Source organism: Lutjanus erythropterus, chromosome 16 (genome assembly GCF_056507025.1).
Source record: "Lutjanus erythropterus isolate fLutEry1 chromosome 16, fLutEry1.hap2, whole genome shotgun sequence".
Classification (NCBI taxonomy): Eukaryota; Metazoa; Chordata; class Actinopteri; order Lutjaniformes; family Lutjanidae; genus Lutjanus; species Lutjanus erythropterus.
Window position 1 is genome coordinate 25,096,474 of NC_139332.1, and position 27,837 is coordinate 25,124,310.

Consider the following 27,837-nt stretch of genomic DNA (forward strand, 5'->3'; position numbering starts at 1 on the left):
GGTTTATGGTCATAAAAGTAAGGCTGACTGGTGACAAACCACCAGAGATGAAACACCATTCAACATGAATGACATCCGATTTAAAACATGGTGGTACAAATGCCATAAAAAAAACAACAACAAAAAAACGGATGTGTTCAGGAGTGGAACATGCCTCCATGATATTCCTTATTACATAAGAGAGTAAAGCACTTTGAGTGAAACAAATTTTTATAACAGCAAGTCAGTGATAATAATCCATTTTAAATGGGACACAGAAGCTCTTCTTTTCCCCTCATAATGACACATTGCATTTAAGAGCTCTTTTTTGTGAAAAAAAGCCTGGCAATAAAATAAATTTACTTTTGCTGCTTTTCAGATATTTCCATCCACAGTGCCAAAATGAAAAGATTTCAAATAAATAAAGTCAATGATTCAAGCGCTCATGTTAGTTTCACAAGTTTGCAGATGGAATCGAGATTTTCAAGTACAAATCCTCTTATAGAGATCTTTAATAAATAATAACTCTTTAATGTAACAAATGTTTAACATTTCCTCATTGTCATCCAAAGTGCAGTTGCATCTATTTCAATGTGTACTATAATGCAACATTTTCATCTACTACACAAAACAAGTTCGCTCACTTTCTAGATAAAGGAGTAACTGATATATTAACATCTAGCCAAGCATCTCCTATTTCCTCATCTACTTCAGTCATTATTGATCAGTTTCCTGTGCAGCATTTTTCACGTTATGTGCAACTACATCTATTCTTAAAAAAAAGACTTTGTTTTGCATGTGTTTAGCAATGATAAATAAAGAAAAGGTGACGTGTGTATGATATGATCATGCAAACTGGTTTAGTTTGGCACATTTTGGCATTTTTACATATTTTTGCTCTACCATTATGTTACAATCAGCTGCCAGAACACGTTTAAGCTTTCCTAATGCCATTTTTAATCATTTGTGTTCATGATTGACACATTCTTTGTGACTGTACCAGGGCTGCAAATAACAATTATTTTCACTACAAATCAAGCTGCCAATTATTTTCTCGATTTCTTATTTGCTTGGTCTATAAAATGTAAAAAATGCTGAAAAATGCCCATCACAGGTTGCTGGCACACGTAAAACCAAGAGATTATCTTCTTATCGCATGTAAAAAAAAAAAAAAAACAAAAAAAAAAAAAAAAACAAGAAGAAGCTGGAATCAGCAAATTTTCGGTCATGCTTGCGTCTTTACGAATTCTTTCAGCCTTAAACTGTAACAGCAACAATCCTCTGTGTTTTCATAAAAGTGATGTCTGGTCTTTCTGGTTTCAACCAATGACATGAAATCCTACATTGTTATTGTTAGGGCTGAGAACCAAGATATGAAAAAATATATTTAAAAAAGAGCTCAGACTGCTTTAACATTACATGTGTAAAGTATTTCAAACATGTTTTAACTTAGTAAAAGTCAATGTATACAAAAGTGATACTCTTACATACAAACAATACACAATTCCTGGTAACAATAGTGCAATAACACCAGTGTAGTCAAAAACACACTGGATAGTTAGGAGTTAACAGCTGTCTCTCTGCATTTCTCCTCCTCTTCCTCTGGTTTGAACGTGCTTTGCAGTCATCACAGACGGGCTCTGTGCCTAACTTTATGCTTATGTAATCAGGTCCGCCCTCTGCCTTCACTCTGGCTGGCACACTGTGGCACCTCCATGTGGTACCAAGGTCAGCTAAGGTGAGTCAGCTGTAGCCACGGAGTCGCTTGAGGACACTGAGCTGTCTTGTCCAGCTGGACTTCCACAAGGAGAGGGCAGAGAAATTTCAGGTTGCTTCCGATTCTCATTTACTCTCACGCCGGATAAATATGACGGCCTGCTTAAAGTGCCAGCGTTGTCTGTAAACTCGTGTCCAGCTGTACAACTGCCCCATGCTGCTTCAACTGCATCTTCCACTCGAGTTTTCTGTTTTTCGGGTGATCCAGGTCGTAGACGCGGGGCAGCGGTGTCCAGTGAGGTCACAGCCTGGCAGCTTCCGTGTTTACGTTGCTTATGCTTGGCTGGGACTTTGCCAGAGTGGTCAGCGTCAGACCAGCTCAGTTTTCTTTTCTGGAATGGGAAAGAAAGACTAAAAATAACAACCACGACAAACCAAGGTCTTAAAGGAGAACGACAGTTTATATTTTTAACCCTCTTATAAAACATGCTTTATATAATTACTGCAAAACCTTCACTGTAATATTGTTTCTGCATTCTCATTATTTCTTCTTATCTTGTTGTCTTCTTTTGCCGAACTGTATTGGTATATTTCTCAAGGTTGCTTGGATGTTAAATGAATGTGGTGTCTAACAAATAAGTGGTCATACACTTTTTGTCTTGTCCATGTATGGAAGCCTTTTCAACACAGGTCGTACTAAAAGACGCCTTAGAGAACACCTTGCTGAGCATAAATTTGCCATCAAAATTAGGAATTGCAATTACCCCACGGCTAAACACTTCAGTGAGTTCTACAATGGTTAATGAACACATAAAATCGTTGCTCAGGGGGGAGACAGAATACACATTCTCACATGTTTTCTGTGACATGTTTTTTTTTCTTGTACTGACTTTGTTTTTCTTACAGCCCATGTTTAAAACTTATATAGGTCCCCTGTCACACACCCGTCCTATTTAGTGGCATAGAGGGACAGCTGTAGGACCTGTAGTCTATTTTTTAAAGATTTTTAGCATTTAGCATTTTCCTATTCAGTTGATTGTATAATGGTATCAGTTTAAATTATATAAAATAGTGTAATTCTTGTAGCTTTTTCTTTATCTTGCTGTTTTTTGATGAATGTAATTTTGTGTAAAATCATTGTCATCCTCTTTGGATAAATGTTTATTGTTTCAAAAACGTTGAGACACTGAAAAAAATGAAATGAAACCTTCATGCGGTAACAAAGAGAACATCCGGTATGACGCTCACTTTAACTGGCATGTGGAGCTGATTTTGGCGCCAGTGTGGTGGGAGTCTGGGAGTGGTGGTCTGGCTTGGTGTATCTGTGGACTGTAATGCCACCTGAGGGAACCATATTTTGAGCATCATTTCTATCTGCAGCAGGTTTTGGAGGTATTTCTCACTGCAAAAAAAAAAGAACAAAGGAACAAGCATTACCAACAATGCTCAGTATGAAGGACAAAGACAATATCCTCTTTTTCACTGTATTAGGCGCACTACTTTTGTTAGTCTTACCCCATTTCAGGCCTCTGTAGTATTCCAAGAATCCTCTGCAGTCTGTCTATGGCAACACTTTGCTGGAAACTGGATAAACCTGCAACAATTAAAATACACCAATCAGATGTCGAGGCAAATAGGAACTTAAGGGTTTCATACAGAAGGGAAGCATGTACTGATACTTGAGAAGAGATGACAGTCGTGTTTGTTATTGCCCAACCACATACCTTTGTCAAATCGCCCAGTCTTCAGTCCATGCAAAAGCTCAAGCAAAGGATGGATAAACCTGTGCAAATCTGCACACTGAGGAAATAAGGAGGAAGATTAGTTTTTACTATGAATGATCTGCAGTTTGACAGACAAAAATACTGAAACAAAGACTTAGGAACCAGTTAACTCACTTTCTGAGCGAAGACCAAGTCCCCTGGTGTGGCTGCAGACGAGCCTAACGTGGCAGCTCCAGGAGAAGATGCTGATCCGGGATGCTTTGTTTCATCAGGCCGGTCGCTCTTAGACCTCGAGTGCGGCTGATCTGAATGAGCTGGGAAATCCAGGTAATTTCCAGAAAGTGTGATTCCATCGCGGACTGAGAGAGGCTTTGTTATTCCACTGTCTCCCTCTCCCTCTGAGAAGACGTCCGTTTCATCCTCAGTCTGCTCACTCTCACTGAGGAGGAAGCTTGAGGTGGAGGGCAGCGAGTCATAAGACGGCCATTTGGAAGAACTGCCCAGTGAATTCATCTGTGGAGACAAGGAGGGAGGAATCATGTCCAAACATAACTTCAGTGATAATCATACAGGTAGGGCTGCAGAATAAAAATCAAAGGGAGTTGCACTTACAAGATACTACATACTAAAGGAGATTTATTTGTGTTTTCCAGTTGTACAAAAGATGCATTGAAGAAAAACAAATAAAGAAATACTAATGAAGTTTCCATTCCCAACCTGACTTTTCTGTAAAACATTTATTACAATCTGATGTTGGCTAGATGAAAGGTCTCAAAACTTTTTATTGTTTCAGTATTTCTGTGTTTTGGAAGACCACTGAGCCTTCTCCCGTTAAAAGCCATTTTTCATAGAAATGCTGCCATTTTTCATACAAATGTCTAAAAAGCTCAGAAACTGTGCAATGCAGGGTTTAAAGACTTCTTAAAGACATCTTTTTACAGTATTACAGTATATAATATTGTTGATATTTGATCATATTGACCAGCATGACTCTGCACTGTTACAGAAGGAATGTTTGGATTTTGGAGAAAATGTGTATACCGAGATATATATCTAACAATATCAACATATCATTTATAATCAATATTGCCCAGCAATCTCAGGATTCAGCACAATCCAGTCAGTATCATGCAATACAAATTAGAAGTTGCCAAGTCATATAAGTGAGGTCTTGGTCATCTCCTCGACATGAGGACAGGACAAGAAAACAAACAGCACTGATACATTATCATGTGCACACAAAGGACCTGCTCCAACGCAAATCAACACATGCACTGTCACCAAGTACGTGCAGTTTGTACACTTGGGAAACAGTTAGTTCATCTGAGGACAGAGGTGTACTAGACATTCACTGCTGACTGTGATCACTTCATGTGACCTCAACAACAATAATAAACCATTAACCTGCTTTATGACGTGACATTGTGTTCAGCATGCTTGTTATGACTGACACAGTTTCCACTGTCACAGGTATGTTTTATAAACACATAAAGGGAGTATAACTCTAACATAGCTGAATATCTTTGAAAACCAGAAAGCATGCATAAAAACAGTGTTTGATTTTAATGATGTCTGAAGTCAACTAGTATATGTAGTTAATACTTTGAAGGAATTTAATAAAAGAATATATGCAAGTATGAAGCATGTTTCTTTGTATTGAAGTGGAAGTTAGCACTATTCATGTGTGATTCCAGTGAATAATTTCCAGTGAGAAACATGCTGTCTTCATTTTTTTTTAACAGAGAAAGAGGACTGGTAGAGAGCTGAACATTATTATATCAACATGAAGCTGAACTTTTGAATATGAATGTCATTACTTTATCATTTGATCCGGTTAGATATTTGTGTGTACTTTTGTCATAATTATGTGTGATGGTGTATGAAATATTGAGTTTTGGCCAAATGTGTGTGTTGTGAGGTCACAGTGACCTTTGACCATCAAAATATAATCAGCTTAACTTTTAAGTCCAAATGGATGTTTTAACTAAGTTTAAAGACATCCCCCCCTCAAGGGACTCCTCAGATATTGTGTTCATGAACTTGGGATGAACATGAGATCACAGTGACCTTGAACTTGGACCTCTGACCACCAAAATCTAATCAGTTCATCCCTGGGTCCATATCACCGTTAGTACTAAATTTTAAGAAATACCCTCTAGGTGTTCTTGAGATATCATGTTCACCATAATGGGACAGATAGGAGTAAAAAAAAAAAAATCATACATCCATGTATCATATTCTCATAAAGAGTGTAAATAGATAACACTTGTGCAAGTTATGCTATTTAGGTATTCTATTTTACATTTAAACAATAAACATTATTGCCCAAAATTATATCAGGGCACCTAAACAGTAAACCATCACCAGTACTTTTAAAAAGGAAAAAAAACTATAGAAAAACAAACACAAATACAACAAAATATATGTATACATTAATCTTGAACTAAGAAATACACACAGACTGCTGCCTATGCTGCCTTTATATACAACATACAACACACACACACTACTTATTATTTTATCTTTCGTTACTCTAACTTGCCTTTTTTTTTTTTTAACTTACTCTCTAATGGTGCTTCTCAGCAAAAGTTTTTCCACATGATTGTACTTGTATAACCGGTGTGATGATAAACATCTTGAATCTTGTCAGGCAAATACCCCCATATTATAATAGCCTAACAAAAAACACCTGGTACTGAAACTGTGTATTGGCAAGATACTACAAGTATCACGACACAGGGTTTATGATTTATATATATTGCAATATATTGCAATACTGTAAGCAAGGTCATATATATATATATATTTTTTTTTTTTAAATCTAATTTTAGGGTTAGGGTTAAGTCGGGGGTTAAACACAAATTGAACCACTGCCACTAATCTTTGTATGTATCGCGATGACATGATACTGTGTTTTTGAGGAATCAATACAGTATCACAAAACCATAATATCACACTTCTCACGTGATCTATATTTTCTGACACCTCTCGAAACTGATACAAACTAAACATTTCAGAACAATAGAATCTACACTAACGAGCAAACACATTCTAGAAACTAAAAGAAACTCAACTGAATTTAAAACAACAAACAAAAATAAAAACAGATTAAAAATAAATTCTAATTTATGGCCAATTCTTCTATCGTAAAACATTGCATAAGTCAAGCCGAAAATACAGTCAAGTTCCCCTAAAAAAAGGAAGAAGTGAGAGGGGCGAGAGCTTACCTTAAAGACTGAGCCCAACTGGATTCACAAAGACCGTAAAAGAAAACAACGCTTGAGAAGGCAAGCTGCTCCGCGTGGACACGCTGATTTAAGTCTAATGTCTAATATCTCTGTCAGCGTAGATGTGTAAAAACAAACGGTTACGCCTGTTTTTTTCACGCTCAGTCTTCAATTCCTGCCCGTGTTTAGTTCGGTTCCTCTGACGTCCAACACGTTCAAAAAGTACCACAGCGCTCAACGGCCCCTACACGTGCTGCACTGGTACAGCGCCGCGATTGGCTGAAGGCAGATTCGACCGTCTCTCATTGGCTCAGGGGCTTGGCCAATCAGCAGCATCCAGGGCGCCGGTTGGCTGGTAATTGCGTAGATCCCACCTCACCTGCAACGGCCGCACGTGTGCATGGTGTGGCTGAGGAACAACACGCGGCAGCTGGCATGTGGTGAAAATTTAGGTTCATAAATTAGGTAACATTATGATACGCTTTATAAAATACAAGTGTCCTGAAATAAATTAATATGACGTTATTAAAGTAAAGTCCCTGAACTAAATAAATAAATGTGGCATTATGAAACTTAAGTCCCCTAAAATAAATAAAAGTGTCATTATGGAATAAAAGTCCAAAATTAGTAAATGTGGCACTGTAAAATAGAAGTCCCCTGAAATGAGTAAATGTGACATTATAAAATAGAAGTCCCCTGAAATAAATAAATGTGGCATTATGAAATAAAAGTCTGCTGTAATAAATACATATGGCACTATGAAACCTAAGTTCCTTGAAATAAATAAATGTGGAATTATGAAATAAACAACTCTTGAATTGGTAGTAGTCTTTTGAAAAACATCGCTTTTAAATAAAATAAATATATTTATTTACTGACCTATATTTACTCATTTATACATATTATATTTACATTTATTTATATATTTATTAATTGCCTCATATTTATTTCAGAGCAATTTTTTGTGTATTTATTTATTCATGTATTTACATATTTTTATTTAATTATTTATTGACTAAAATGGCATTCCAAATATACATGTCATGTATTTTTTTTTATAATGTGCTAGGCTTAAATACAATGGGCCAAGCAGAGAATGCATAAAACAGTTGGGTTTTTTTTTTGTTTTGTTTTTTTGTTTTGTTTTTTGTTTTGCACTATAATAATAATGTGCACCTTCAGTAAATTCAGCCAAATGGGACTTTGGTTTTTGTGTGTGCTCTAGATGATCTGGTTTCTTAATTGTATTCATGATAAAGAGAGTGTAGATAAGACAGACTAGATTATGAGATATGGCATCATAGGCCTATTAGAGCCAGAGAAAGAGAGCTTGGGACATAGTCTTACATAGTTACATAATGAGATTGCAGTATGCTGAGCAGTGAATCACTTCTTTTGTTGCATACTAAAATAGGATGCTGCTACCTGCAGGACAATGTTATGGAATCAACATACCCGATGAACTGAAAAGCACCTTATAACAACAAAAAAATATGTTTTTGATAATAATAATGAGACTTGTTCGTTTAGTTAACAGGTACTGGAGGTATGGAAGAATGAACAGACAACAGAGATGCTGCTGCTATTCTGGGTGTGGAGGAGAAAGTCAATTTCAGTTTGACAACTGCCAATGCCATTATCACAGACTGATTTATTTAAAAATGGACAGAGCTCCCGAGGTGATTGAATTTCCAGGAACTCTGCAATACGTCCCCATCAAATCAGCAGAACAGTGTTGTTCATTTTACGGAAGATTATTTGTGTCACACTTGTCAGAGGCTCCTGGGTATCTTATGAAAATAGACTTGATGCATGTTCCTGAAGTTTGCATAGCAACATTTAGTGCCAGATGTTTGGATTGCAACAAAGATACTGTCACAAAGCAAACAGCACCAGCCTGCGCTATCAGCTGCTAGAGAAACCATGCAAACAGAAGTGTCCAATACCAATAACTCTGCAGAACTGTCAATACTGAAAAAGCTGAGGGCTGGTTCTACCTGCACGACGTGTGCATGTCCTCTGTTGTTTGCAGTGGAAAATGGTTCCAAGCTAATTATTGAGCCCTGGATCACATGGCACACATATTCCTATAACTTCTGCAGTGATCAAAGCAAAAGGTTTGTGGCAACAAGTTAAAAAACAAACAAACAAAGGCAAATCTGAAAGTATTGACAAAACCTTAATTTGCTTTTCATCCCCAGTATTTTTTCTCCTTTTCTCCCTTTCTTTTATATTGTCTGCATTTTGTCTAAATGTTTTATTACTCTTTGTACTTTATTTTTACATAATTAATTAATTATGTGAAATATTAATGAAATACATGAAAGTAAGGATAAGAAAAGTCTATAAAATTGAGTGAATCATCAAATTCTGTCATTAAAAACTATAAATTCCCTAAAGAATAAATATGAAATGAACAAACAAACAAACAAATAAATAAACTTGCCCATTCTGAGGGCAAGGTACGTACATTCTTTGAGTCTCATAGTTATTAACAGTTGGCATCATCCAAGTGAGAAATCCTGATATTAACATTAAGCATGAGCAGCAGCTGATATGTGACACTGCTTGATGTGTTAAAGCTGTCGGATATGTAAAGTTCAGTTGGTGGACAGAGCCCTGCTGTCCATGGTTCTAACCAGGTGTGACCAGGTTTTTGATATAACAGGTGGACCAGTAAATGAGTATGTGTCAGTGGTGACATGTTTGACTGATATTTGTCAGTGATAAGGATGTGTCAGTGTGCGTGTGTTACAGGGTGTGCGTTGGGAAAGGGCCAACGGAAACATTTGCGCATTTCACAATCATATTACTGCACATTGACACCGACTGCACAGTCTGAGTTGTGTCAGACTTGAGTCACAAATTTACTGACTTTAGACTTGACTTGACAAAATCTAATAAGACTTGCAATTCAACTTGAACATCTGTTTAACACAAGTGACTCATGACTTAACTTGGACTTTGACTTGAAAGTAGTTGATATCTTCCAAAGTCCAAAGAGTAAAAAGTTATTTACAGTTATTTAAGGCTACTAAAAGGAGTTTTTGACTGGTTATGACACTCGCAGTTAATTACTGATACCACCTACATAGGTTAATGAGACCATTGTGAGAAGATTGCTGTGGAGAGGGCGGTGACTATTTGCATATTCATGAATCTTTGAATACTAAATGAAGGCGAGGCGTAGAGCTACATGTAAGCCATTTTCACAAGGTATTTGAACTTATTTTGCCAACTTCCAACTTTGTTGAGCGTTTAAAGGTGTACAAAGAACAATAAGTTGAGGCTCTTTTATTAAAATGGCATTGCATTAGGTAATGAACGCATTGTGGCTTTTTTCAGACTCAAAGTCAAAAGTTTAGGACTCAGGACTTGTCAGTCTTAACTTGGGTTTTAACTTGATATTTGAATGCACAGCCTTGAGAATTACATGTGACTTGAAAAGCAACAGCAACATCCCCGTTACTCTGAATAATTCACAGAACTATTTTCACAGTTACTATCTCTTCAAAAAAAAGTAGTTCCACAGAAAGCTGCTCACGGTCCATTACATTTGAGATAGAGTGGAGTCTGATAAAACCAAAAACTACTGCCAGACAAACCACTGGAGATAAAACAGAGGAGTTATTTTTTAAGATGAACTGACCAGCGACAGCAGTCAGGTTCCATCAGTGTAAACTACAGGCCATCTATCATAAGGCTCCTTTCAGTCCTTACAATACTACACACTCATTGACTGAAGCCACAGGACAGGGCATCAACATGACCTACTAACCTCCCGGACAAGCAAGCCTGGTGTGAATGTTTAACTTCCTCTGTGTGAGCAAAGTGGGAGCAAGTGTTCACTTGAAAGGCCCCCCCTGTGGTGAAAGCACATCTGGACAGATGTGCAAGGCTGATGTGTCTCGCTTATGGGAGTTTGCAGGAGGTGGCAGACACCATCGGTGCATATTAACACCACACTGCGTAGTCGTGACCTTGAATTAATTAACGAGTTGCTGCAGCGCTGCGTGTTCCCAGAAAAACACGTCTCCTGTAATGTTTGAATGTCCTTCAGCAAATGACGTCACATCCAAACACTTCCAAGGCTTTTTTGTGGCCAACATTGACCCTTATGCTGTTCACACTCCTCGTCTGTTTACTGTAGATATCAGTTTGTCTGTTGTTTAAACACACAATATCCCCATTCATATTTCATTGTACTGGCTCCCTGTACAGAATCAATCTGACTTCAAGATTATACTTTTAAATTCAGGAATATCATACAGACTTCCTTTTTCCTACTTATCGCATAGCTAGCTCAGTTGACTTATAAAAGGACACGTATTCAACCTAATTTAGTCTGCCCTGAGTACTAAAACCAGTTACACATCTTTGTATATTATTATGTATCATTACTGTGTGTATGTGTGTTTTTCCTATTTGTATCTAAGTATAAATGCAAAATAACTATGTGCATACTGTGTATTGTACCTCAATTTTTCTATATTTTTAAGTGTTTTGTTACAAACAGTTGCAGTTTATCTGTGTTTCACAGTTATATATTTTGTTAATGTTAATTATTGCTTTATTTATGTACATCCCTTTGAGGCATATTTTGATATCAGGCTTTAATAAACTTTGACTTGACTTGAGTTGAATTAAAGAGAAGTTTAACTGTGATGAATACTTTTTCACCAAGTCAAGGCTTTCAGAAAATTAGTCATATTTATTAGGTTTTTCATTTGTAAGATTGTGTGGGAAGATTCAAAACACAAAATGTCATGAAAGACGTATTCATTAACCTTCTTGTTACAGCCAAGAATGAGTACAAAAGATTCTTCCTTCGAAGTACAAGCACTGCAGTTTTCATGCCAAATTTTGTGGAGAAAAAAAAAAAAAAAAGTCCATATTTGACTTGACAGTGAACACGCAACTACACGTTTCCTTTCCTTTACTGATGTGACAACATGAAAGCCATTTTTGTCAGTATTCTCCAAGTCTATTTAGAAGTGAAAGTGACAATGATTTCTTCTCCCATTTTTCTGGGCCCATCTAGACCAGTACATTGATAACGTCCCATTTCATCCCATTTTGCTAGCAGCCGAGCCAGGGATCCTCTCTGTTCGTCCTGGAGATGAAGGCAATTTTTCTGGCCATTTCCGTGTGGTAGATCCGCCTGCAGTTCTCAAAGTTTTTCCGCTGTCGCTCTCGGCAGGGCTTCTCAAAGTAGCGCTTATGTTTCACTGTTTCAATAATACCATCCTGAGTCAGCAGCCTGGAGGATGTAGAGGAAACACGTGAATAATGCAGACCTGGAGTGAATTCAAGACACTCAATTCAACAGGTAAATTGAAACAGCAATACAAGCGACACTGGCAGAGAAGACCATGTCCATTTCTGGGTTCTTGATTCTTTTCACGGTAAATCATTTATATATTTAAACTACAAAAGCATTATTCCTGTTTTGGTTAATAGATGTAAAATACAGCAAACTCCAGGCATGTTAGCCTAACACACCACCTGAGGGGTTTGCAACTGATTGATGTAATTATACATAGACATATATGTATTTATTTACAGTTGCTAACAAGCATTTACCTATTTACCATTTCTCTACTAACAAGAACTCTATTGAAACATAGCAAGCCCAACTAAATATCAAATCATTCCTCTAAAAAACAAGACACAGACATGTTTTCAATCCAAGAAGAACATATGGTCAGTCATAGCACAATAACTTTAAATACCAAAAAATTGCAATACTTTCCATGTTTCAGTTTTACCTACAAACAGACAATTTGAAATCTACAGTATTTGATTTTGTGTTGAACATGTGTGTTTTTGGTAATATACTATCTAAAAGTGAACAAGCCTTTACTTTACAGACTTTTATTTGCCTTCTACTTACCTTTACATTTACTCGTATAGTTGATAAATAAATAAATAAATAGCAAGTGACAGAATTGCTGCAGTAATAGTTGGTAACATGAAATTGCTACCAGTCATCAACAAAAAATCCAACAATCCAACCTTTGGATAAAAATGAGTAAAATATACAAACACAATGAAAACGCACAGAAGGCAAAAAGCACAAAATTGCACAGCCCTGTACTAACCTATGCACTGTTATGTCCACAAAAAAAAAAAATCCTAAATCCTAAATTTCCCTGACATACATAACATATACGTCCATGTAAGTGAAAGAACCTCGACACCTGTCTCCAGTTGAGACTGTAAATCTACATCTACTTCTCAATGTTTCACTGATCAGTTCATTCAAAAATACATATCAGCTGTTGCAGAAGTACAGGCTTCATACTAGATTTAAGATTTTGGACAATGTGATAAATAAATACATACATACATACATACATACATACATACATACATTTCCGGACTTGTTTTATAACTGACTAATGCTGCGAGTACTTGTACGACCAAACGTTGTTTGATGCTACAGACCTCAAACCGTTTTAATATAGCGTTTCCGTGATTTTATCTACTAAACGAAATCCCCTAAAACTATCAAAACACCAAACTTAAGGTTACCTACTACTGTAATATAACCAGTGACGCCACTGCGCAGCCGCAGCTCTGTGACATTGAGCGGAAGGCTAACGTTATCCAAGCTAACGTTTAGCTTATCATTCCCTGGATAGCAGATATAGATGATATATTTCATCGCATATTATAACTTAAATACATGAGACTGACCTGTTTAAAGTCTTGTACGCAGCATCGACGTCGCCGCCTTGTACCATCACTGTCCGCGCAACGAACCGAAGGTGCCTCGACATGATGAGACCGGTGCTTTCTCTACCACCAACCGGCTGGAAACACCTAACGATAAGACGTTCCGGGTACAAGAAGAATCTAGTTGTGTCTTGAGGGGAACCCCACACCCGCGAAAGATCTCGCGAGAATACTCGTTTTAAGCCAAACCATGATCTTCCTCTGACCCTAACCATGAGTTTTTATGTCCTTAAATCTATCAGTCTTACCTACAGCGTTATCAGATTATGATTACTTTATAAAAGGTGCACAATCAAAAACACCTACAAATATCGCGAGAGTTTCGCAAATCTTGGGTTCACTTCTAGGCAGGACGAGAAAACCTATAAATCAACGCTAGGTGACGCTTTATTCAACTATTTTCGCCAGTTACTTTCCTCATTTGTTGCAGTTGACTCTAATTTGTTATTTTGTGCAAAGATTTCTTATAAGGATAATTACATTCATGTTCATTTTTTTTCAATAAAGATGTAGTGTTTTGTTTTATGATATATGCAACTAACATTTAAAAAAAAATAAGCAACATTTTTTTTTATCTTGGCAAAATTTAATATAGGCCAACATTAAAAAAAAAAATTTCAAACAAAAAAAGACCCCCAAACCCCCCAACAACAACAAAACTCCAAAACATATTTTAAAGTTGCTCCCTAAGTGAATGACTATGTGAAAAACAACAACAACAACAACAACAACAACAACAAACATGCCGGTCTCTACAGCATAAGGAACCAAAGAGTTTATAATAAAAGGAGAGAGCTTTCAGGGCAATCACAGATTTATGAAACTACGTCTGCTGTTGTAGCAACAGGGACAGCGGTGTCCAGTGTTATTCTTTCAACAAGGCCATTCTCCTCTTCTTCTTCTCATCCCTGAGCTGCTGTTGTCCTCTGCGTGTCTCAGTCTGAGGTCAGCCAGCGGTGAATGCTGGCCTAGATCGTTAGGTCTAATTTGCATTCAAAAGTGCCTTTATATTTTCTTTCTCTGCATAAAATACCCGATGAGGTTAATTCCCATGTTGCTGTAACTCTATAGGGTACAGTAGCTGCATGGTGCCACAGGGAGGAATGCTGAGACAGATAGCATCGTGAGTCCTTTTGTGGGGTGAATACACTGCATCATGTTTCCAGAGGCGTCCCTTCTGATCCAGCCCTGCTGAAATGTTCTTGGCAGTGTGTGAGTGTGTGTGTGGCAGAGTGGGAGGAAGAAAGAAAGAACAGAAAGAGAGTCCACAACCTGAAGAAAATTAAATTTGCACTGAGAGTTTTATTCCACTTGGGGTGGTATTATCAACTATAAACTTGAAACGATTTTTTAAAATGCATTTATTTATTCTATCATTCTTTACTTATGCATTTATTTTTTTTCCTCCACTCCAGGCAGCATTGTATTATGGGTAAATTTGTTAATTTATTCTGCCACTGTAGCAGCTTCAATTGAACGTTCTGTTGCTTTAGTAATCCATACTGGCACAGTTCCAAAGCTGTTGACCGTTACTTACTGTCATTTTGTTAGTTGTGACCAAACAAATATTGACAAGCATATTTATCCACGTGCTAATTGGTACCTCAGTCAGATTTCTCCTTTTCCTGTAAAAACATTCATAGTCACATCTTAAGTTAGCTAATGTCAGGAAAAACTAGCTAACTAGACAGGTAATGTTAACAATACTCTAACTAGCTAGCTAATGATCAAAGTGGATTGTACCCAGCTTGTTAGCTAGCACTTTGCTAACATTAGCTAATTTAGGATGTGAATATACGTTGCTTTTGAGGGTCCCCCAGCAACATCTTTTGACCATCTTCAAAATTTGGTCTTCTTTTCAACATAGTCGAGTCTAGTTCATAGCATATGTATGTAGCCCAAAGGAAACCAGAAAGAAGAGACTTGAGGCACCAATTTAACTGTTACGTGGCACACAGACCAAAGGGAGGTGGGAGAAGGAAGGGTCAATTGCCCCATTTGCGGTATACAACTTTTTTGTGATTATTTTACTGCTAACCAAGCTAGCAACTGTACTAGCTGCCTCAAGCAAAGAAACTCAAACCTAATGTGTTGCTCACTTAACATTCTGGGTAAGTGTTAAAGGACCACTGTGTAGGATTTAGTGGCATCAAATGATAAGAGTGTCAACACCTCTTCTCACTCTTCGCTTCCAAACATGTAGGAGAGCCTAGGGCAGCTGCAGGACTTGCACAAAACACGAAAGGCCGTATCTAGGTGATTACACACTGATAAAACACATGAATGTTATATTCAATTTCTGTCATATCATGTCAATGAATCCCCACAAATTTGTCAATACTGGACCTTTAAAAAAGTTAAACTTAAAATTTGAATGTTCTGTTGCTATAGCAACCACCAAATGGAATGATTCCATAGCAGATGAAGTTCAACTGACATTGTTACAGCCACCATGTTGTCAGTTGTGACCAAGCAAACAATGTAGGTACTCCATGTCTTAGAGATATTCTGTGACCGCTGTTTATAATTTGAGCTATAAAACGTTTCTGTGATCATTTTAATGCTAACCTAAAAGCTAATGTTTTGCTAACATACCATTCTACAAAGGACCAGTGTACTGTACTGGTCACAAAACCATTTGCTCTGTTGCTATAGCAACAACCTATTAGAACAGAATACATTAACTATAATGTACAGTGTACTAGTTGTATGTATAAATGATTTTTTTTTTACAATACTTTTAGTCTAACTCCTGTTTATGGTATATTATTTATATCTGATATGTAACCACAATGTTTCATTAAATGCTGCTTTCAGTTTTACAATTGCTTCTACTACGGCTTTCAACCTTCAAGGGTTTATTTTCCATGGTAATTTTACAGTATCAGGTTGTATGATGAAATTGACTTTTGTACACATACACACCAACAACATAGAGCAAAAACTATTAATTTTGATGAGTGAGGGGGGTGAATGAGAAAGTCTGACAGCCCGAGGAAAGAAGCTGCTTTGTAGTCTGGTGGTATGACAGTGGATACTCCTGTATCTCTTGCCAGATGGCAGCAAGGTGAACAGGTTGTGTCTGGGGTGGGTATTGACTTCAAGTATCCCTTATTGAAAGTAGACCTGTTTAGCTCACTCCAGAGCAGTCTGCATATACTGAGGGCAGAACACCTTAATTTTTATTTTTTTCGACTAAAATTTTCACATTTAAATCGTACATAATATGCCCTGAATACCAACTGTGCTTTGGGACCATTATGCCAAAACATGAGACCAATTTGAACTTGAATGTAAATTAAAATGTGAGAAAAATAAAGGATTGGTCCATTTTAAATCAGTGAATTGATTAACAAGACCAGTCACTTTGATATTATTTGTATTAATTTTAGCTAATTCAGCTTGACTTTGTTGTCCCACAGTAGTTGGAGGATTTCAGCATTAGCAGAGCGTAGTCTTGTATATATTGTTTACCTCACAAATCTGAATATGCAGCCCTAAAGATGACATCCGGCTTAAATAAAGACAGGATGAAAAGGCAGCATGATTCTGTGTGGCTAAATGAAACTGCCAGCCAACGCTAAATGTGCTATTTGATCATAAGACTAATGTGTCTCCTGTCTGTTACATTGTGTTTGTAGTGTGAGAATGCTGATGGCACTTTGCTGGATGGACGCCTCCAGCTGTAAGTCTTATCTTTTGCTCTTTCATTACCAGCTTTACACCCCCCTCCCCCTCTTGAGCTAAACACATTAACCCTGATATCTGATTACACATTCCAGAACTTAAAACACATGGATTTTTTTCACAATAAAAAGTGTAATTTGTTTAATTGGTCACTTATTTATGGGATTGAGTAGTAATTATGGTTAGATTGCTACATTGTTGCAAATTACTTAATTACATTTTTGATTACATCTTTAAAATATGGCAATTTTAAAATTCTCAAACTTTTTTCATTATAACTATTGGTTTTTAACCCATAGAAAGTGTGTCTGACATAAATTACTCCTCTCAGGTTGCTAGTTTTTTGTTTTTGTTGATAATTTATGGATGATGGAGTTTATTCCTTTTCATTTACATTGGAAAGGGAGGATGAACACTTTGAATAAGTGCTTCTCTTGCAGTACAAAAAAAGTCTTCTGTGTAGCCTTTGATTCAAAGATTAAACCACAGCAATTTCAACAAGATTTCACATGTTATAGGTCTATAATACTCACAGTACTCCTGTAGTTTGTGACAGAATTGTTTTTGTATGTGCAATTTGATTTGACCAACTGCAAATGCTGAATATGTTTAAAGAGTAAAATAATATTTGTGGAAGTCAGATTTTAGTGGATGCATCACTTTTTTAGTATAAAGTTCAATATCGTCTTTGCTTGATTTTGAAGTAATCTAAAAGTAGGGAAGACTGGGGGAGAATGGGGGCGGTTGTAACAAGTCTTATTCCTCCGTTCAGAAACATGCTAAAGTGGTGATTCTTCTCATCTTCCAATCAGCAAGACAGACATATTTAACATCCGCTGCTGCATTTATTGTAACAAACTTGTTTTGCAGGTATGAAAGTATGTTTTTTCATCAATTTTCATTTATTTTTCCCTTTTTTTCAGTTTATTTTTTCATACTGTGCCACAGAAAACGTGAGAGAAGCTCACTCACACTTTGAGAAGATCAAACCCACAGAAAGTTTCAAAGTGAGAGCGTCACTGTAACCATAGAAACTCACTGTCCTCCCTCTGCTGCAGCGAGCCTGGCCTGCTGCTCATGTCAAGAAGGGAACCCTTGATTTGCTAAACTCTCAAAGTTTGAGATTTTTCGCGGGTCTGGGGTTCTCCTCTGGACATCACCGTAAAAACCAAACCATGGTCCGAAAAGTAAAACCCGCAATATCACACAGTGAAAGTCCGCCTGTCACGATTCTGATTTAACTTTAATCCAGTACTATTACTCCTACGCCAACGTGATAAAGTTAAGAGAGTAGTGCTAAATTAACGTGCACTTAAAAAGCAGGTGGGCAACAAGACAAACCCATTCCCATCATCTGTGACACTTACCTGGACTGGAGGAAAGTCAGGTCATCTTGTGCCTTCTAGACAACAAAAGAAGAAACTGTGTTTTAAATAATGCAAAATGAGCTAACAGCAAAAGCAGATTGTTATGTGGCTGCTGGAAACATAATCCCACAAAAAAAACTGTATTGATTTTTACAGTAATAATATATTTACTGTAAAAATTCCCCCACCAAGTATACAGCAACTTACTGCATGTTTATTTTACAGTAATCATGCTGTTAAAACTACAGAAATTGCTGTACACATATTATACAGTCAGAATTTCTTAATTTTACAGTAATAATGCTGTGAAAATCACAGAAATATGTTACAGTGTGCACACAAAATTAGATAACATGTCTATATGATTAAATAGTTTATGCTACTAACTACAAAAAATGACATGTAATTTGTGTTCTTTCTACATCTCAAACCCTGCTTATTAACTTATCACCTGTTTTGTTTTTGACTTCTTGTCAAATATTTTGGTCCAACATGACACCATCCTTAGAAAAAACAATTCACACTTTTCCTAAATATCCGAGCCGGCTGATCATCAACATCAAAGCTCTTACTGGAAGAGCATTTTCCAGCTCGTATCCAAATCTTTCACCATGCTGACAGGACAGAGGTGGAGGGAGCAGTTAGTTAGAATCAGGGGGGGAAAGTCCCTCCCTGACACCAGCCTCTGTATTGGCTGGAGCGGCATCGGATCCAGGAGGGCTGACAGCCAATCAGCGGAGGGGTAGATGCAGGCAGAGGAGTCGGCTGCACGAACCGTTTACAGACTGACGCGAACCGGAGAGACCGCAGTCAGACCCTTCTTCTAATCTGCAAAATCATCTCTGCCAGCGCTTTGCATCAAAATGGAGAAGACAATAACAGATTTCTCGGGAAAATGGAAAATGGAGTCTTCGGAAAATTTCGAGGAACTTTTAAAAGCTCTGGGTGAGTTGTCTCATGCATTTAGTGCACTTTAATGTGCACGCGCTGATAGATCATCTGGTTAATTTGCTGACAGAGTTTTTCAACTTTGAAATCAAAGTGCTTTACATGCAAAAACGTTTAAAACTTTTATGCATTTTAGACGCATAAAAATTACACTTATGTACATTTAATTTTAATTATATTTAATATACTTCCATGTGTACATAATCAACTTACTAAAAGTGTGCTATTTCAATATAGAAACACTGTACTTAATATCACACACTCTTAAAAATTAGGGTTTCAAAAAAGGTTCTTCCTGAAGGTGCTGAGGTTCTCATTTGCTTCTGAACTCTTTGCTCATCCCCAGAAATCATTTTGGAAGAAAGAGTTCTTTGTACCATAATATGATAGGATTCTTGGTAGAACCCCCTGGCTGAGTTCTTGTTAGCACCTGAGGAAGGTGGAAAGATTCTGGATAAAACCCTCTGAGAGGGCTCTGGGTGGAACCATCACACCACGGAGGGGTTCTGGGAGAAACCTTTCATAAATGGTTCTAGGTATAACCCTTTGTGTTGGGTTTTAGGTAGAAAGGATTACATGTTGAACCTTTATGAAAGTTTCCAGCCGGAACCAAAAAGGTTCTCCTGTGGGGACATGCCGAAGAACCCTTTATGGTCCTAGATAGCACCTCTATTTCTAAGAGTGTACAACATTAGTGCTACTAAAGATATTCTGATATACAATTAAGTGACTTTATTTCGAGACATCATTGAGATGCACTGAAGTACATCTTTTACACCGATGCTGTACTGAAATATATGCATAGAATTAAATGAAAATGTGACATTGTAAATACTATATATTTGAATTTTTAATGACATTCAAATACACTTATAATATAAGCTATACAGTACACTTACAGCGTTATGAAAAGATGCACTTAAATATGTTTACATGCATCTTAACAGTGTCTCAAAATAATAATAATTTACTTTAGTAATAACTTACTTAATTTACTTAATTGTAAATTGACTGCAAGAGCACCTTGCATTCACTTAATTTACAACTGTGAGTGCCCAGTTTATTATTTCTTGTTGCTTCTGTGGACACGTAATTCTATTTTAATGTATCTTAAGGAGCACTAATTATATGGATTAACATATTATGCATATTGCTAGTACACTGAAATTAGCACAGTTTTAATTGGGGTTGCAAATTTTGTGCATTTTCCTTAACCAATAGTTGAAAATGGTAACATCAATTAATTAGTTAATAATTAATAATTCTCCTTTTTTAATTATTTTTTCTCATTCTAAGGTTAAGTGTGGTTTCTTAATTTAACAAATGTCTCCACCAGACAAAACAAGGCCAATTACTGTCATTTTTAATTGGCAAAATTCTGAACGGTGATTTATTGTTAATAATTTATCATTAAAGTTCCAATTTTTGATATATTATTAATGAATCTACTAGATATACTTAAGTTAGGTGTGCTTCATTTTTTTTCACATGGGCTAAATATACTTTAACTTACTTATCTAAGTAGAGTTAAGCCTACTTCACTGTACTTATTATAATTGTCTTTTTTTTTTTTTAACCTGTGAAGTTAAGCATCATATTGTTTTCTGGTTTATCATCAACCATGCAGCTCCATTGTTAAAATGCAAAAAAGAGAAAAAAGGGAAGGGAAAGGGAAGCATCTCCAGCACAAAGACCTGTCAATCAAGTTGTCAGTGGCATTATGAACTGGAAATCCACTTGGCTCACAGGTCAACTGGAGAACCAGAGTGGTTTGAAGTGGCTCTCTGTGGTTAAAATGGTTTGCTCCTGCCCCTGCTACCCTCCGTGTTCCTGGGAATACCGGTCTGTTAAGCCATATGAGACTGTATGGACCGCAGTTATAAGAGAGAACAGGAGAGAAAGAGGTCAGACGAGGGGCAGCCAGTGGCATCCATTAAAAATCTGAAGACAAATAGCCTGTGGAGGAATGTTAGATTAGACTCATCTGAAGCAGGGTCCTCCTCATGCGGTTGTAATTAGAGCCAGTGTAAACGGAACTAAGCCTTGACATGGGCCCCAGCAGCCAGTCGGCTCTCGGACTGACTTTCCTTCACTTCCCTGGGCCTCTCTGACCCAATCTAGTCCTCTCTGTGTGTGTGTGTGTGTGTGTTAGCACCACTCCATGAGCAAATATGGTCTGAACTGATCTGATTTGTCGGGTGGTCCTGATCTTTCTGAAGCCAGTTCACATGAATAATAGCAACGACTGAGGGGTCAGCAGGCGGTTTGCATTTGTTTTACATTCATTAAACATCACATCACATCTCTACCAACCCAGCACAGAAATGTTGATATAAGCTATTTAATTCTTTCAGCCTTGTTGTACTTTGGACATCGCTCCATTTTTCCCACAGTTTATTCCTCTCTGTTGAAAATCCTGTTATATTTCTCCTGCTGCATAAACCATGAATGAATAATGAAGTGGACCCTGAAATACACGTGGGTACGTACACACGGGGACGAAAAGGTTGAGAACCAACCGTTTCTTTAATGTGTTAGGAAATATCTAGTTCCCCCCAACTACACTACAGGGGGCATACAGGGGCTTGACAGGTTCTTTGTATGGCATGGTTCTGTATAGCACCTCAACCCCCCTATAGAACCAATGAAGAACCAGTAAAGAACCACCATGATTTGGCAGAGGCCCATGGGCCGAAGGGGTCAAGGGGCCCCTGGGTCAGGAACTCTCTATGAAGTGACTAATAATGTTTCTGTCAAGAAAGAAATGCAAAAAATAGACATAAGAAAAACATAAAACAACCACAAAGAGACACAGAACGACTACAAAGACATGCAAACCATGAAAAGCCACAAAACAAAATTTATCACACAAAACACCCAGGAGTCACAAAATGACTACAAAGACACACAAAACTACTACAAAAAGACCACGAGGAAGCACAGAATGAACACAAATACACAAAAAACAACAATAAAGAGACACAAAATGATGACAGAGATTCAAAACAATCGCAAAAGCATGCAAAACAACTATAGACACAAATGACAAAACAGAAAACAGACATAAAAACACAAAGATACACAAAACAAGCACAAAGATGAAGAGGCATCAAACAATACGACTACAAAGAAATGCAAAGAGACAAAAAAATTCAACACAAAACTTCCACGAGTTGAAAGATTATTACAAAGACATACGACATAAACACAAAGAAAGATGAAAAACACAAAGCAACTACAGACACAAAAACACACTGGTACACAAAACACAGGACAAGGACATAATCTGTAGATTCATTAATCACATGTTCTATAACTCTCTTTAAATGTTTCATGAAGGGAACCTTTCACCTCCTTGTCAGGCAGAAACAGCTCAATTTAGTTTTGAGTTAAGTGGATAACGACTGAATTTTAATTACGGGGTCAAATATGTCGTTAAAAATGTCACAGCAATTTGTGGTTTTAAGGAACATACCAGAGGTTTTACATATTGTAACTCATTAAACACGAATCACGTATGCTTTTCATTACCGGCAACCATTTTCTGTTCATTGAAAAGTCAGCATGCAGGGACTTGAAACTCTGAAATTAATCACAATGAATGAACAGTTCATTGTCTTATTTTAACATCGCGTCACTGTGTGGCAATACATCGGCACTGTTTTGATAAAAAGCATTGCACTCAAAGGATTTATGGAAGGGAAATCAAACCGAGAAGACAAACATGAAGCAATCATGGACACTGTGAAAAGGACACACATCTGGGTTTCACTTGTGTTTTAAAATCTGCTGTTTGACTCTCAAACATCTGATGACTCACTGGATGCCAAACAAGGAAACATTTTCGAAACAATTCCAGCTCACCACTACAATGCCACCAACAGATGTGGCAAAAAAGAAAGACTCTGGAAGCACTGATTCAGCTTCTTTACTCAAGCAAAGGTGAAGAAGTGCAGACTTTGAAAGGTACTCAAAGTATAAAAGTGCAAAGCTAACTGAACCTCACCTTTTCTACTCGATTGAGTCTGTTATGTCTTTTACATAATCTGTTGTGTTGATGGATTCACCAAGGAATCATCTTTTCTGTGTGTTGCTGTCTCATCCACTTAGGTTGGAGTCAGTCTTGATGTTGGGAAGGTGGCGCACAATGATGTGAAATAATCAAGAATTCCTCTCAAATGAATTAGAACTAAAAACGAGCCTGTTTGGAAACATAAGGAGTAGAAAGTACAGACATTTGAGTCAAAATGTAGGGAGTAAAAGTGAAAAGTTGTCAGAAAAATAAATACACAAGTATCAGAATCAGACAGAAAGATCTTTATTGTAAAAATATAAAAATATATAACATAAATAAAAGCAGAAACATACAAACAGCAGTAAAATAGATTAAAAACCAATACCTGAGTACTTGTACTTAGTTACTTCCTGGTTCTGTACAGTGCAAGTTGAGAATAGACATTCAAAGCTAGTTTACTCCTTTAGTCACACTCAGATTGCACAGTTGGTGATATTAGCTGTTTGTGTGTGAACAGGTGTGAATGTGTTCCTGAGGAAGATCGCAGTGACAGCCGCCTCCAGGCCGGCGGTGGAAATCACCCAGCAGGGGGAGAGCCTGTCCATCACCACGTCCACCAGCGTCCGCACTACCCATGTCTCCTTCACTGTGGGTCAGTCCTTCAACGAGGCCACGGTGGATGGACGTCCCTGCACGGTAACTTCCCATGTAACATTCCTGTATAATGTGCTAATACATGCATACCAGCGATTGGCCAAGGACAGTGTAACTAACCAGAGCTCTGCGCAGAAGAAACATATGGGAATAATTTGAGTGCAACTCCAGAGTCGGTCCTGGTGATAATACATGGATCTGTTCTTCATTTCTTCATGCTGAGTGAGTGTTGATGGACATAGCTCCTGACAGGCCATAAAAATGTTCTGACACACAATGATCAGCACTCCGAGCTCCAGTTATGATGAAACCTAAAGCTTTGCTATAACTTCACAGGCTCCAAGGCACTTACATGATGTCAGCTATTAATATTGTTCTTATATGAATCCCTGCAGAGTTTTCCTAAGTGGGAAACAGACAGCAAGATCAGCTGTGAACAGACTTTACAGAAAGGTGATGGACCCAAGACGTCGTGGACCCGAGAGATAACCAACGATGGAAAACTGACACTGGTAGTTATTTTGTACAAAGCACTAATACATAATTGTATAGAGGCAGAGTATCAGATTTAAAGAGACTTAAACTAAGGCAATTGTCTAGTCCAAACTCAGTTTTATCCCTGGCCACATCAGCATTATGGATGCCCTCAAGTCGACTGCACTATTAAAGGTTACCACCCCTGCTAGTGGACAGCAGATATACTAGTCAGTCAAACAATTTCTCAATATTTTATTCATGTATAATGCCAGTTGACTGTTGCCTCCAAGATGTTATGTAGCCACCCGCCACTAGTTGTGGCTGCGGCCCGTCAGACAGCAGCCCCTCTCGCCCAGCTCAAACGCCCTGATGGCCCACTCAGTCCTGGAAGTTGTTAGCAGCTAATTCAACAGAGGACAATTTGTAAACAGCAGCGCGACATGGCAATATTTTAATCTAGACAGTGAAAATAAAGTTAATTCTAGGCTGTGTTAGACTAAACTGGTATATAACCACTCAACTGGAGCAACATGTGACCACATTCAGCATAGACATGGACATTAACCTGCAAGCAGAGCAGCTGCTGCTACTGTTAGCTCTGCTAACGTTAGCCACACTGTGTGTCAGGCTGACAGCTATCGTCAGCTGTGGGTCATTTACCCACAGACACTGTGATCCTTTTTGGTCTGAAAAGATGAAGCATTTAGTGAGTTCTTATCACGTTTTGAAGGTTAATGCGCAATGTTCATAATGCACAGCGCAAATTAGCATTCATTTCAGTGCTATTTAAAGTATGATTTGGCGATTGTAGACTGTGATTAATGGCTTCAAATGGCTCTGAATACACCACTATGTTTTCAGACAGTGTTTAACACCATCAATTGTGCTGATGCATTTTGGGACAGTCTATAATGCAGTTCAGAATTGTATTATCTAAATTGTATTCTTTGCAAGCTCTTGTGGGCCAATTAAAATGAGGATCTGGCCCGGAATTGGTCTGTGGGCCTTGGGTTTGATACGTAGTTTAGTATGAGAGCTTTACAGTATAAAAAAGGTAACAAATTCTTTATGTAAATCATTTATAAGCCATAAATAAGAACAACATTGAGGTTACCAGGCAGTAAAACAAGACTTCACACAGCTCTGTTGTGAGTGAAAGCAATAACCTTGCAGGAACAAGCACATAAAAGTTAACTGTACATTTGTGGAGAACCTGTTACAAGCCTCCACAATGACTGGAGTTGCAATGAATCCAGACATATAACCCCCTTTTCATGATCCTTTTAAAGTACTGAATGTGAGTTTCTGATTCTTGTAGATCACAAAAAACATTACTTGCCCAGATATCCTGCTGAATATTAAATACATTTTAAGAGCACAGGGCAAAAACAACTCATGAATAAGTTGCATTGCCCCCATATGCTGAACTGTCCCTTGCCCCATCCATTCCGGCATACTGAAACTCTCTAGCAGTGCCTGAAAGGTTATCCCAGTAATTTACCTGGAACTGTGTGAGGCTTAAGAGTCAACAGCCCTGCGAGCAGTGCTGTGAGTTAGGCACAGCAGTGCTGTAAGCTAAATGCTAACATGCTCACAGCGATAATGCTAACACTGTGATGTTTAGCTGTCACGTTTACCATGGTCACCATCTTTGTTTAGCATTTGAAGACGCTGGCATTTGCACTAAACACGTTTACAGTCATTAACCGTGAGTTTTGTAGGCATTTGGTGAAATTTTTGACCAGATAATGGTGCTAGATTAAAGTTTGGGATCATCAGAACAATGCTGCAGTCATGACCGTAATTACAAGCAGCCAAATTGTTCACATCAAGCTGACTATAATTTTGAGTTGAATATTTTGGGAGCTTTTGACAGCTCCTTATTGAAAAGAACTAAAGAAATGTCACAAAATTTTTTGACAAGATGTCTGTAGCCCTCATTGCTGACAGTTACATCTAAATCCATTATTGATTCAACTAGAATCAGTTCATCCTAATGAAAAAGGGATCATCTATACACAGTTTGTATAGAAAAGATGATAAAAAGCCAAACACATGCCAATAACCAATGAGGTAGGTGCTGGATCACAAAATACCTGGCAGAGTTGATAAACAGTGAGAGATCCACACAGCAAAAAGCCTTGTGTACTTCATGCAGAAGTAAATCAATGTCCTTTAAAAGGCTCTGAAACAATCTGCCTGAGCAAATCAGGTCGGCTAAATCAGTGACCTCTTTTAAATCCCTTCTTAACACATACTTTAATCGGAGAGCAGGAGAGCCTACTTGAGTTTGAACTGTTTTTAACAGATTTTATTTCTTAAAATGTTTATTATTATTATTATTATTATTATTATTATTATTATTATTATTATAAACTCCTCCAAGTGAATGTTTGATCACTCTTCTTCTGGACAAGAGATGCAGAAGATCTTGACATTTAAAACTTTGGGAGTATTTCTGATGAATTAAAGAGCTAACTGACTCACAGCCTTGTAACCCAAACAAAGTTCTTAATCATGGCGTATTACTGATTAATAATGAGTTTATTTTTTATCAATGGTAATAAAGACATCAGTTAAACTCTTCACCTGATCATAAAGTGGTTAAAACTGTCCTTCTGTTGCTTATTTCTTTCAGACCATGACCGCAGGGGATGTTGTCTGCACCAGAGTTTATGTGAGAGAATGAGGACGTTTTTTTTTTTTCTAAGACTTATCATAAAAACCTCCTGTTGTCTGCCTCATGCATGGTTTACATTTTATTGCCTTGTTTTCTTCTTCGTCCTCCTCCCAGCCAGTCAGATGTTGGTCAGATTGTGCTCATACAGTGCACTGTGTAGAAAAGGCTTCAGTTTACATGAAAGTATGTTTGAACAGTGGCTGCTTTTATAACACCAGAACTGAACTTAATATGTATGTATCATATAGAAATGTCATACATTCCTTTTTTTAAAGCTGCTTTGCAGTGTCTAAATCCTTTTTCAATATGTTAATAAACTGTTTTATATGAATTTATGAATTTGTGTTAACGTTCATCAGCTCTGTATTCCTTTGCTGTTCCATTGTTTGCTTGCGAGCTGAAAAGTTAACAAAATGTGACAGTCTTTCATGGTAGCTAAAAAGTTGACAAAACCTCACATTATTAGCTAGCTAGCTAAAAAGTAAAACAAATCATTACATTGTTTAATAGCTAGCTAGAAAGTTAACTAAACATTACATCCTTGCTAGCTAGCTAAATGATTGATAGATAGCTAAAAAACTTAGGCAAACAAAATGTTTCATTGTCTGCTAGCTGTATAAAAAGT

General features: G+C 37.4%; 3 protein-coding genes across 3 annotated transcripts; 1 reads left to right on the top strand and 2 right to left on the bottom strand.

Annotated features, from left to right (window-relative positions):
• Window positions 1-1,396: 1,396 nt before the first annotated feature.
• Window positions 1,397-6,865, bottom strand: LOC146313162 (uncharacterized). Its single transcript, XM_084739927.1, has 6 exons — window positions 6,647-6,865; window positions 3,594-3,932; window positions 3,420-3,495; window positions 3,211-3,289; window positions 2,944-3,097; window positions 1,397-2,087 (listed from the first exon to the last, which is right to left on the bottom strand). The coding sequence occupies exons 2-6, from the start codon at window positions 3,930-3,932 to the stop codon at window positions 1,713-1,715; spliced, it is 1,023 nt and encodes a 340-aa protein (XP_084596053.1). The 5' UTR covers window positions 6,647-6,865; the 3' UTR covers window positions 1,397-1,712.
• Window positions 6,866-11,337: 4,472 nt separating this feature from the next.
• mrps21 (mitochondrial ribosomal protein S21) lies at window positions 11,338-13,503 on the bottom strand. Its single transcript, XM_084738782.1, has 2 exons — window positions 13,346-13,503; window positions 11,338-11,906 (listed from the first exon to the last, which is right to left on the bottom strand). Exons 1-2 carry the CDS (start codon window positions 13,426-13,428, stop codon window positions 11,726-11,728), a joined length of 264 nt encoding a protein of 87 aa, XP_084594908.1. The 5' UTR covers window positions 13,429-13,503; the 3' UTR covers window positions 11,338-11,725.
• Window positions 13,504-19,196: 5,693 nt separating this feature from the next.
• On the top strand, window positions 19,197-27,547 carry crabp2b (cellular retinoic acid binding protein 2, b). Its single transcript, XM_084738738.1, has 4 exons — window positions 19,197-19,383; window positions 23,919-24,097; window positions 24,451-24,567; window positions 27,171-27,547. The coding sequence occupies exons 1-4, from the start codon at window positions 19,302-19,304 to the stop codon at window positions 27,219-27,221; spliced, it is 429 nt and encodes a 142-aa protein (XP_084594864.1). The 5' UTR covers window positions 19,197-19,301; the 3' UTR covers window positions 27,222-27,547.
• Window positions 27,548-27,837: the final 290 nt, after the last annotated feature.